This window comes from Lacerta agilis, chromosome 3, assembly GCF_009819535.1.
Source record: "Lacerta agilis isolate rLacAgi1 chromosome 3, rLacAgi1.pri, whole genome shotgun sequence".
NCBI lineage: Eukaryota > Metazoa > Chordata > Lepidosauria > Squamata > Lacertidae > Lacerta > Lacerta agilis.
In genome coordinates, this window is record NC_046314.1 from 43492882 (window position 1) to 43505824 (window position 12943).

General features: G+C 41.3%; 1 protein-coding gene across 1 annotated transcript; it reads right to left on the minus strand.

The window, feature by feature from the left end:
• Positions 1-6188: 6188 nt before the first annotated feature.
• LOC117043604 (protein MMS22-like) lies at positions 6189-12266 on the minus strand. Its single transcript, XM_033143462.1, has 5 exons — positions 12216-12266; positions 11087-11253; positions 10224-10320; positions 8493-8660; positions 6189-6438 (listed from the first exon to the last, which is right to left on the minus strand). The coding sequence occupies exons 1-5, from the start codon at positions 12227-12229 to the stop codon at positions 6357-6359; spliced, it is 528 nt and encodes a 175-aa protein (XP_032999353.1). The 5' UTR covers positions 12230-12266; the 3' UTR covers positions 6189-6356.
• Positions 12267-12943: the final 677 nt, after the last annotated feature.

Sequence of the window (12943 nt, forward strand, 5' to 3'; positions counted from 1 at the left end):
GTGAGTTTTTCGTCTAGCGAGGCATTCGTCTAGCGGGGCACCACTGTATATGAATTCACATTTGGCGTACAAAGCACAAATGTTCATTAAAAAATTCAGCTCTAGAAATCTACTCGATGCAAATTCATTTCTCCCAAAGTATGTTTTGAACAATAAATTGTTTCTGGGTCTCTGACCAGCCTGTTCAGCTAGATCCAAGTTGTAGGAATTGCAGCATTCCCAAAACAAATATGCATCTAGTTTGTCTGGTTCCTCGTGAGTTTTGAAAGAAACTGCTCACGTTTTCATGATATTCCACTATATTAAGCCTATAATTGGTTTGCAAGAGCCACTTACTGTGTTTGCAATCTCAGGCACAGGATGCTCAGCTTCAACATCTTTAAACGTGGTAACTTGCTATGTTTTGCAAGGTTTGGCTTTCCAATTTGTGCTTTTCTAATGGTGAAGAAGATACACCTGTCATTCATTCAAAGGTACTTCTAGTACGGAAAGAAAGGAATAACTATACAGATTTGTAACCATGCTTGTTGCAGAGGTATGCATTATCCATTGTTCTGGCATCAAATGTGCCTTGCACAACAGACATTAAGACATAAAAAATGCTCTCTTGGTATTAGAAAAACTCTCTGCCAATTAGATTTCAATTTGGAAAGGCAGCATTTCAGCAGGTCTGTTTATGACACTGCATAGCGACTAGCACTTGCAATGTCAGATAAAAGCAAATTTCAACAACCAAGTTTTTTTTTGTTTTTACCAAGCCTACCTATAACTTTAATTCCAGTAAATTAATGAACTTGGGAAATCTGCATGCGAGTCCCACTGAACTGCCCAACTGGATGAACATAGCTGAAGACTTTGCATCATCCAAGTCTCACACAAACTGAATTGCACGTTATGTCATATCACCTATGCATTGCTTACATGATTGTGAACCACAACATAATAATAGCAAGCCATGTGACCAAGACATTTCCCATTGTTGCTCGTATTAATGAAATGTACGCACAGCAGTAGCCACCTCACTAAGAAGTCTATAGATAAAGCAAAGATGGGGAACCTCGGGACTTTGGGCCAAAACGTAGCCTGTAGAGCAGTTGTGAGGGGTCCTGATCTGGCCAGAATCTTCCCAGCAGGCCCACCCATACTACTACAAGAACCTCTTCTACCATCGAAGAAATAACTTGGTTCTCACACTAAAGGGGAAATAAAATGTCCATTCTGGCTAGAGAATTCCCATATTTAGTATGTGACAAACACTCTGAAGCAGAAGGAAAGAAAAATTACAGCATTTATGGACTGAGTAGGAAGAAGCAGATAAACTATTTGAACTAAGAAAGACATCTGTTTGAGCTAGGTTGAACACCTGAACTCAGCTAAAATGGCTGACTAAGAAGGGTCCGGGAACAACAGTGGTACCTCGGGTTATGTACTTAATTGGTTCCAGGTCGCTGTACGTAACCCGAAAAGTACGTAACCCAAAAAATTCGGTTTGCGCATGCACAAACGGGAAAAAACAAAAAACCCCACTTCTGCGCAATCGCGGAACACGTCTGCGCATGCGCGAATCGCGCACGCTTTGGGTAGCGCTTCCGGGTTAGCGGAGTTCGTAACCCGAAAAGTACGCAACCCGAAGCGTACATAACCCGAGGTACGACTGTAACAGTTTCTCAAAGAAAACATATTGAAATAAGCCAATCTGCATTTCTGGACAGCCAGGCACAGACCTATTCACTACCATAAAAGCGGTGGGGGTGGGGTGGGGGGAAAGAGGAGCAAAAGTTGCCAACTTGCCTGTATATCACAAGACACCAAAGGAGTAGGTGCTTCAACAAACATTTGCAAACTGCCCACTGATTACCAGGGTGTTGTATATGGCATCAGAAGAGCAAGATTCCATCAGCAAATTCATACAAACGTCGTAAAATGCTCTTAGTACAGTGGTACCTCTGGATGCGAACGGGATCCGTTCCGGAGCCCTGTTCACATCATAAGCAGTCCGCATCCTGAGCGCCGCGTCTGCTCGCCGCACGATTCGGCGCTTATGCACGTCATTTGATGTGCATACGCGAACTGCTGAACCCTGAAGTAACCCGTTCCGGTACTTCCGGGTTCATAACCCGTGATGAATGCAGCGTTCGTAACACAAGGTACGACTGTATATGATCTGATTAACAGATTGAGTGTCTGAAGCGGTTTTAAAAAAAAAGCAAATTTGATTCCTAACCATTTTCATTGCCTGTCTCAGTTAATATTTGGAATACTACTCTCTCCAGACACAAAATGAAATGAAGAAATGAGCACAATAAGCATTACCTATTTTCTTGACGAACTGGTCCATTTAGATATATCCATTTAGTGTATCTATGATAACCTGCCAGGAAAACTATACCAAATACTATTTAGATTAAAACCCCCCAATAAAAATCATGCCTTCTTCCATCATAAAAGGTATCATTTACACCCCCTGGATCTTAGAAGCTTTTGTAAGAAGGAAGAGGCTTCATCACTTAATTTGAAATGAAACTCTTGCAATTTAAAACACATCTTCATCTTCTCAACAATAAAAAAATGGGAAATTTTACGAAGTGGATGTAAATATAATTGTGAATGATGGCAATTAGTATGAAATTTTGCAACAATGACCCCCCCCCTCTTTTTACAGTATCACGGGCAACCATTTGATGCTTTAGAAACTGTAAGCAATTTGGGGTGGGGGAAGGTGGTGTGTGTGCTAGACTTTTTTTCTTTCCCTATACTAAAGTGAAAATGTATCAGAGGCGCCCAGATTCTTTCAAGTTTACAAGAGGAGCCTGGAATAAAAGTTCATTGAAACATATAGCACTGTAGAAAATCATACAAAATCGAAAGATAGACTTACCATCCAGATGTACAGTGCAACACAGGTATGGAGAATAGAAGCTTCTCGGTGGAAAAAGATGGAAAATTTTCATCACAAAAATGGTCCCAAAATACTCTAGAGCAGGCCCTGAAACTATACTAGTCTGTTTCTTACCTTGTCCATCAGCCTGCTGACTACTGATGATGGAAACTGGTCAGGTGAGGTTCTCCACCAAGTGCACTCTCCCCTTGCAGAAAAATAAAATAAAATGGGGCCAAGTCCAATAGGCTTCCCACTTAAAGTCCCAAGCCCTCTCCAAAGTTCTGCAGATTGCATGAAACATGTATATACAGGAGTGGACTGTAATGCAACAAGAGGAAGAGTGCAATACATTTCACTTACTAGATGTATTGCACACAGCTGTTTTCCATTGGCTACAACAGAATGCTTCTTTCAAGCCTAATTTCAGTTGGGAAGGAAGCCCTGTGGATGCTAGGAAAGGCCTACCCCTCACGTTGGTGATGGATACCGCAGATACCAGCACTGTTGGTTAGAGCATGGTGCTGATAATGCCAGGGTTATAGGTTCGATCCCTGTATGGCGATCCCTGTATGGGACAGCTGAACACTCCTGCATTGCGGGGGGCTGAAGAACTAGATGATCTTCAGGGTCCCTTCCAAGTCTACAAATTCTATTCCTTCTTGGTAATCTACTGCCTTGGAAAATATGACATGGTTGGGGAGGAAACAAGACAGATGGAAAGGGAGCCTTCGTTTGATTCCGTCACCCACTAAAGAGTTTGGTGGGATTCTACTTGGATCTGCTACAATTGTTTTGCAGGCCCCAACTGTTATCTACTAATAACTATAAATTGACAAGTTGAGATTTTCAAGTACCAAGATTCTTACTAGGGTCAAACAGATTTGGTTCAGGAGTTAATTAGCAGTACACTTTCTGAAGATATTCTTTAAAAATAGTAACAGCTGGTGATCTAATAGGACCCCCCCCCACTCTGCTCCAAAGCATACATGCAGGGGCTTCCTTCATTCTTCTATGAAGAATTCCCTATTGCAATGTGGAACATTCCCCTTTATACAGATGAGAATAATAAAGTAATAGATGCACAGTGGACCTTCTGGAACGCAGTCTACTGATGGGCTCCTTTTATCAGTTTGATGTGATCACAGCAACAGCTGTCACACCTTTTCAAAGCCAGATGTAGTTTAAAGCAGAAACAGGTTAAGAAACGAGTCACAATAAAAGGATTTTAGTTTGGAATCAAATAAGTTAGAATACTGTAGGGTGGTTACACTCACATCAGTCTTTCTAGACATGCAATTATAAATCAGGGTAACATGCTTCTGACCCATACTTGCTTTGAAGCGGGTTCCATGATCAGGAGTTGTGGTCCTGATTTTTATAAATGAATTTACCATAAAACAAAACAACTTTATAACAAAGCAATGTTAAAAGGAGCATAAGCAACTTTTGGCATCCACACACAATATATACAACACAAAAATGGATCAATGCAGCTCAGTTTCCATCATTTTTTGTGGGCTGTAGAATCACTTTTTAAGTTTCCTATTTTCTGTTCTGGAAGTTCTCTAGTTAACCAGCTAGCAGAAGACTTTACAAACCTCACTTGCAATATTATTAATCATATCTATTGCATAACACCACAGATATATGATCATTTGTCAGTGGTCATTTGATAGTATTTTGAAAAGTGCTTTGTTAATAAATCTTTCAACTGACTGCTTAACTGGAAACATTAAAAAGTATTTTTTTATGCACTGAGAGCAATGTTACTTTTACATAAACCTTTTTTTTAAAAAATCCCAGTTAAGTATTAATTATTCTGGAAATAATAAAAACTACTCTGTTCAGTTAAAGAGTTTGTTACAATATACACTTCTATTATTTCAGAAGACAGAGGCTTTATTTTGAAGAAGTCTATGCTAAAGACGTTATCTGAGACTCAGGTTTTGAAGGCACCTCACTTGAAGAGGCTTAATTTTTCCTCTAGAAATGGAGGCCTTTTGAGATGAATAAAACTCCCAGGTGTAGGAGCTTACAAGAAGCTACAATGCAGGTTCAAAAAGTCACTTTCATAATGAAAAGAACCTCCATGCTCTGCAATATTAAGTAGCCTAAGAGAGGCTTTTAGTTACTGTATTATCTGAAGTAATGATAGTTGATTTAGGAAAGAGATAATCTGCTACCTTTACATAAGAATACGGTAACAATACAGAAAGGCTCTGAACAAGATTATGGAGAAGTTTCCATGGCAGTAATTGATAGACACACGCACACAAAAAAAAACAGTCTTTCATCATTAACTCTGAAAAGTTAGTTTGGTTCCCTGACTTTGCCGCCAAGTCCATAAAACTCACTACTGCAATTCAAATGACTTGTAAGTTGCTAAGATTGTGTAATTTAATGGAAGCGTGAATTCCATACATCAAATAAATTTGGAAATTACAGGGAGAATTATGATAGAGCTCAGAACTGTAGGGATAAAATACCATAAACATTCTGAAATATCTAACAAATCCAATTTACTACATACAAAATGTAATCATACGTGATGCAAAAAAAAAAGTAAACAGAGATTTGAATTAAGATGTTTTTGCACCTGCATTCCTTCCTCCCTGTCTTAGAATCTGGTTGAAACATTTTTTTTCCTTGCTAGGGATTCTTATACTGATAATAGAAAATTGGGGTGGTGGGGAGAAAAGGAATCGATGACATTTGTATACTGACCTGGGTAGCAATTCTTATAACTGCGCCAGCCCTTGTTATTCAAGTACGGGAGCGCGGCTCGCTCCACCGTATGAGGAGCAAAACCGTACAAGGACAACAGAGAGGGGGGTTAAGAGGTCGAATTCTGCAGTGCACATCTACACATTTTTAATACAGGGACAACGCGAGGACAGCTGTCACCGTTCCACGCAACACGGACACCAGCTCTTCTGTTAACATAAGGAGGCTGAAGCATCCTGACCTAACCCTGGCCTTGCTTAGATTGAACCCCCTCGCAGCCGCCAAGCTCATATGAAGTGTTTGTGAGCAAAACATCACTCAAGGTGTCAGAATGAAAGGCCTGACAGCCACAGCGTATTGATTCATTAGAGCAGAAAAAACTTCACTGTTAGAGATTACCTTTGCTGCTGCCCTTTGACTATTTTTGCTTTAACAGGGGGGCGGGGGGCTTCAACAATACCTTAAGTCATCAACTTTCCTTTACTTGTTGTCATTTCCTTCTGATAGTCCCTGCTACTAGGATTCAATGGTTTTGCAGTCGCCGTATGAAAAGAGAAAAAGATCGGCGCTACTTCCTCACCCCGCCCACGTTGCATGCAGTATTAAAACGTTACAGCCAAAGGCTGCCGAGGGACAGAGTACACATTTTAAAGCTAAGACAGCATCCACCTGTAGACAGGGAATTGGCAGTCTCCATAAAGGACCAGCATTCCTTGCGATGACTGTGCGGAAAATAAGAATCGGTGTGCTGCTAATGCGTTTCATTTCCCAGCTTCAGTATTTCCATTTGTCCAGCCTCTCTGAGCAGAGATAAGAGTCTTTTATAGGCTTCTCTGTTAAGGAGTAAAAAAACAAAAAACAAAAGTATATAACACTTTAATTAAAACCAGTGTCACGGAGTTTGAGAAATCAGTCATGTCACTCGCAGGTTACTTAAGGGGAATTTGAGGGAATCAACCTCAGAACTGTTCTGAAGCCTTGGAAAATGAAATAACGCGGAATACCTGTGTAAGCATGTGCAGAATGTCTAATGAAAACCATGGCCATGCCAAAGAACCAGCATTGGTTGTTTTGAAAACTATATACCAGGAGCAGAGATGTGGGATAGCTCAGTCAGTAGAGCATAAGACTCTTAATCTCAGGGTCGTGGGTTCGAGCCCCATGTTGGGCAAAAATATTCATGCGCTGCAAGGGGTTGGACTAGATGACCCCTGGGATCCCTTCCAACTCTGTGATTCTAACCTTTTCAGCCTGAGGGCCTCATTCCATTCTGGGTGGAGCAACAAATGTGAACTTTCTACACAAACTCACACACCCCTCTGTTCTCCTTCCAAGGAAGCAAGAAGCATTGCCAGAGCTCAAGGGCACATTTCAGCCAGGACAAAACACCCAAGGAGGATGTGAAGCAAGGCCAGATAAAGAGGCTGGGAGGGCTGCGTTTGGCCTCTAGGCGTGAGGTTTCTCACCCCTGCTAGACGCCATAGTTAGGCTCAATCTAACTTTGATTTAATATGGTGCACCTAACCATCTGCATCACTTTTATCTATCCATCTGGTTAAATGGAGACCAGGTGGATATTGTGATACAGATGCGAGTCTGCATCAGGAGCCAGCTTTCCTGGCCAGATAACCCTGTATTTAAAAATTATGTAAGTTAGATAACCAGCAGTTATTTAAGCAGAGGCCGTGACTTGCGTGCCTATGTTATGTCAGTAACAATTCCTTTGACCTTAAGAAGTGGACTCAGACAAGGCATAATGAGTGAAAGTCCTTAATTGTTCTGTGAACTGCCCTGAAGCCTCCAGGTATGGGTTGGTATATAAATTCAATATATAATATTATTAATAATAATATAAATAGTTGCAGGACTAAACTGGCTTCTGTTTCCACTTCCATAGCCGACAGAAAGCATCAGCATAGTTTCAAAACCCCTGAAATGCAAGAAAAGCAGAAGCTGTGGGGAGAGGCAAGCTTTGTATAAATCAGCTTCCTTCTGATAAAAGATATTTGCCAGGAGCAGCAAAAATAATATGACTTTAGGTAAAGGGACCCCTGACCGTTAGGTCCAGTCACGGACGACTCTGGGGTTCCGGCGCTCATCTCGCTTATTGGCTGAGGGAGCCGGCGTACAACTTCCAGGTCATGTGGCCAGCATGACTAAGCCGCTTCTGGAGAACCAGAACAGCGCACGGAAACGGCGTTTACCTTCCCACCAGAGCGGTACCTATTTATCTACTTGCACTTTGACGTGCTTTCGAACTGCTAGGTTGGCAGGAGCTGGGACCGAGCAACGAAAGCTCACCCCGTCGCGGGGATTTGAACCGCCAACCTTCTGATCGACAAGCCCTAGGCACTGTGGTTTAACCCACAGCGCCACCCGCTTTATTTCCTTCTAATTCTAATTCTTTATTTCCTTCTAATTCTGAGAGCCTGCTTTTCAAGCACATACCAAATACCCTTAGTGCCATACTAGCCTATTACTTATAAATGGAGTTGGGGGACGACACCCACTACTGTATATAACATTTGCATATAAAGCGACAGACAATTAAGTAATTGGGCAATTTATATACTGCTTATATTTAAACAAAACTCTAACAGAAAATAAGACAGGGTTCACACAGCCCAAAAAAAAAAGCAGAGTCCTTTGCGAAGCGATCAGGCTCTGATAGCAGCTTACTGGCATATTTCAATGCAAAGCATTTAACAAAACACAAAAGGAGTTTCATTTCATAAATCTCATCCATATTTGCTAAGTATCCAGGAAGAATTTAACTCTGGAGAAACCCTTCCTGAACGAAACCTACACTGTATGTTTAAATAGGCCTTTTGTGGAGAGAGTGAACTTCTGTTCATCACTCAGAAGCAACAGTAATCCCCAAACATACCTTTGCACAGCGTTTCTGCCAAGACCTTGTTTGTACTCTGAATTCCTCAGGGCCTCTGTCATAGCAGGAATCAGGCTGATAACTAGAGACTGGTCCAAGACTGCCACTGCTTCCAATATGCTGTAAACTTGATTATCATACACAGTAGTGTAATCTTGGATAAACTGCCTGAAGGAAGAAACAAGGGCATTTAGTGCAAGGTACAAAAAAAAAAAAAGATTCTCAGAAAACAAACTCTACTGAATAAATGTGTACTTTTATTTGAAAAGGAGTCCAGGGAGCTCATAGGATCAGATATAGAAGCAGCAAGAAAAGGAGTACGGTAATGTAATATATACACATTTTTAATATAAAAAAATTAAAAGCTAACCACAGATCCAGCAAGTATACAACACTTATTTTTTCAATACAATATGTGCTGGAGAAAGTACTCAATTCAAAACATTACGGCAAACCATAGTTTGCACAAATGACAATTTAAAACTGTGATGAAAATCCCTTTATCCATTTCCGATACCACAAGTGATCTAAAATTCCACAACTGCGTCCCTGGGTGTCATAAGGGAAAGTTGACAAAATCACGTAGAGTCAATGTTAATCTTAGGAAATTTGAATTTCAGAGGGATACTGAGCTTTCCTTTCCATCCAGCTATCACTTGTTGAAGAAGTGTGCTAAATTTAAATGAAATTATCCAGCCAAAATATGCACCCTTTCCTTCTTTGAATAGTTCATCATTTGATTCGAGCTTTTAATCTGATGAGAAACCTATGTTGGTGACCCCCTTGTCCCCACTTCTAAGTGGACTCTAGTGCCAAAAGAAACGTAACTATTCACTTGACTGCAAGTCTTGATAGCATGAGATAATTCTGAATTTATATTTTGGGGTCAGTGGTCCCCCTAAACTTTCTAACACAAATGCTTTCGTGTTTTAAAACACCTGCTTTTAAGTGTATTTTAATTTTTTTTAATTGAGAATGTCAATATTTTGTTTTTTTATTTTTGTAAACCACTTGGAGGTTTCCTAACAATCAAGTGATAAATGAATAAATGAATGAATGAATGAATGACTGTAGGGAGCCCCAGACAAATCCTCACATTCATGATTTGTTCAGACCTCTAGGTTGTGCTGGCTTAACAGTGGTGATTGCAAAGGAACCCCAGGCACAGATTTATGTCAGGCTCCCAACTGCAGACATTTGCCCTCTAAGGCATAAAGGGAGATGGAGGCAGGCACAGCAAAGCCACAGAGCAGAAGGGTAGCCAGTGCATTCCTGCTGTCCCTCACTCAATTCTAACCACATGGGGAAATTCAGCATCTGAACAGGGCTCAAATAGTACTTGCTGATGATGGTGTGATAATTTCACAAGAGGAAAGTCACCCACACGCCATGGAGGTGGGAGGCAGTTCCCTGCTAGGGATGATATGCAATTCTGTCTGAGTACTATCCTAACATGCGCCCCTGTGTTTTTAAGCCTGCAATGCCTTCTTTGTACGACGGCATTAAAAATCCACTGAGGGTGGGGGAAGGGAATATTTGTGGCTTTGTTCTAAATAGTTTCCCCTTTCTTGTTTTGGCCAATCCACATGACAACCCGCTTTGCCAAGAATGGGAGTACTATAAACAATCAACTTCAAATTATGTTAGGGATAATTAGTTGCTTAAAAGAACATGTTTTCTGTCAAATGCCTTGCAATCGTTTCAGTGCCAATTGGCCAGTTTTCTACTTACCTAAACACAGAAGTCAGCTGGGTGGCAAGCTCTCCTCCTGACCCCGCTTGGCAGCCTTCTACAACACACTGTAGAATCTCTGTAGACAGTTTTTTAACTGCAGGAAACAAATCACATGGAGCTTTCTAATAGACAATAGAGGAAAACAGCTCTAGCAGACAATATAGGCTTGATTCTCTCTCTGTGACATCCACACTCACATGCCATTTTGAGTGGCACAAACTTAAACTGATGCAAAAGGCTCATTCTGTTACTACAAGAATAAATTACAACTAGCAGTAGCAGATTTTTCTACAAACTTAACACACTTTACTTGGGAGTAAATGTTTGCTGAACTCTGTGGGCCTTACTTCTGGCTTTTGTAAGGCGTGTGTTCATGGCAGACCAGCACCCGGCTCGTTTTAAGCTGCAACCCAAGAAGGCACCCTAGACTACTCAAATGCCTGACAGGTTTGTGTGGATGTCAGCATGCCTGTAGATAGTGAGCTGCTCAAGGTACAGACCTGTTTCTTTGCTTATGCTCTACAGGAGGGGTAGGCAGATTTCAGACTTGTGGGAGCTACCTTGTTGTGTGCTAGAAACCCCAAATGGAAAGAAATGCAGTTCAAATATTGAATTCTAAGCCAAGAACAAAAGTGAATGAAACCCAGTCCTTCAACACACAAAAATGCACTCCTGGTTATTCCCCCCACCCCGGTCTTAATTTCTGCAGTGCAGTTTAATAGAAGGGGAGTCTGAAGTCCTTGACCACCTCAAAATATCCAGAGATCTACCAGTAGATCCCTTTGTACGTTCTGCCCATCCCTGCTCTAAAGTAATTTTTTAATTAACCCCCCCCCCCACCAGTAAATTTACAAGCTCACCTTGTGGTTCATTAACCAGCACAAGGCATTTCAACACAGCAGGGAGCAGCAGCTGAACGTCACACATTTCAATGCTCTTGGTCCTCCGAAATGCTTCAATAATGAAAGCAAGAACTGAAGCCAGGCGAGGAGGAGGGGCATGGCCTTTGAACGACAGGTAACTTTCACTGGAAGGAAATCAGAAAGGGCCCCAAAGTGAATTAGCAGTGCCTATCTCATGTTCTTTTGGATAAAAAAACAATATGGCAATTTATTGACATTTGCTTATTATTCAAACAAATCCATATGCCTCTATTTCAGCTTCCACTCAAATACTTTTATATCTACGTGTTTTTTGATGAGGTCACCTCACCCTGAAGATACTATCCTATCAGGAGGCCGATTCTGCACAAAGCTGGAATCAGGCCTTCAGTGTGGCACTTCCCACCGCATATCAGATAGGCACCTTCTAAAGCTGTTGCTCTTTCAACAAGCCTTCTAAAAATCTTCATCCCAGCTGGTACCTATTTTGGAGTTGATTTTATGTAAGTACTGTTGCGATACAACTGTTGCTAATATTTATAAGTGTTTTTTTTTAATTCTCTGTGCATATATGTGCATGTATACACACACATACACACACAAACATTTATATCCCACCAAGGAGTATATAACCAAGGAACTCAAGGTGGCATATGTGGAACTCTCTACTTTTATTGTCACAACAGCCGTATCAGGTTGGCTGGCTGAGAGGCAGGTGAAGCCCAAGGTCATTCAGTGAGCTTCATGACTGAATTTGAAGCCTAGTTTCCCAGGTCCTAGGCCAGCACTCTAACCACTACAACATACTGCCGCTTCATAGATACAACTGTTTATATATAAGTAACTGTTTTATATAAGCTATATCTGGAAATCGCTCCTGGGTGCCTCATGAGAAGTGACGCATAAATAAACAAACAATCATTTCTGTGCAGTTTTTCTTTTAATAATAACATGAGTACTTTTCTAGTGTTTAACAAAATTGGCATGTCCCTGAGTGGTTTCCTAATTTCACAACTTATTCTACAATAGCACAAGCTTCCCCCGAAACTCTTCACCTGGAGAGAATGGTAATGTCAAATACATCATATCCCCTTTCCCTGGGCATTACCTGATGACTTGCATAGTGGTCTTACGGAGATGCAAGCCTCCTGGGGTGGTGTTGCTGTTGCAGCACATGGCCAGCAAAATAGGGTGTTGCTGTCCAGCTCGAGGAGCAGAAGGTGAGGAAGGGAGGAAGCGCCCAAAATACTGCTGAACTGCATTTCCTAGCAACTGATTCAAATAGGCCACGTGAGTCTGAGACTGGCAGCATATAAAGGACAAGCCCTACAAAATGGGGAGAGAACGACACAACATGAGAAATTCACCATTATCCATCTTGCACCTAAAACAATTCCCATTGCCAATAAGTCTGAATGACTGAGCAAAACTGAATGTTGCTGGCTACATAATGGGGGAGCCTGGCTTATATCACCTGAAAACACTACAGGGACTGCCATCAATTTCTAATGCACATAAAGAGGTTTGGGGAGTTTTTAAAAAGACAGAATAGGATTAAAAAAAATAACCTTGTGAAACTAAAGGTAGAAACACTGGAGAAGTTCCTTCAAATGATCCTAAAAATGTGGTATCAAATGCACAGCAGCATATTGAAGCCCAGGGTGGGGAAGTCCACAGCGTAAGGTTTGAAGTAACCTGTGGGATTTGATGTTTTCGTAATGTTTGAAAGGGAATGCATGCCTACAACTACAAGAAAGATACAAGAATCAAACAGCCCCCAAAAACAAGTGAGATGAAAGGCATGCTGGGAGGGGGGGAGAAGGGGGGGGGGCGTTC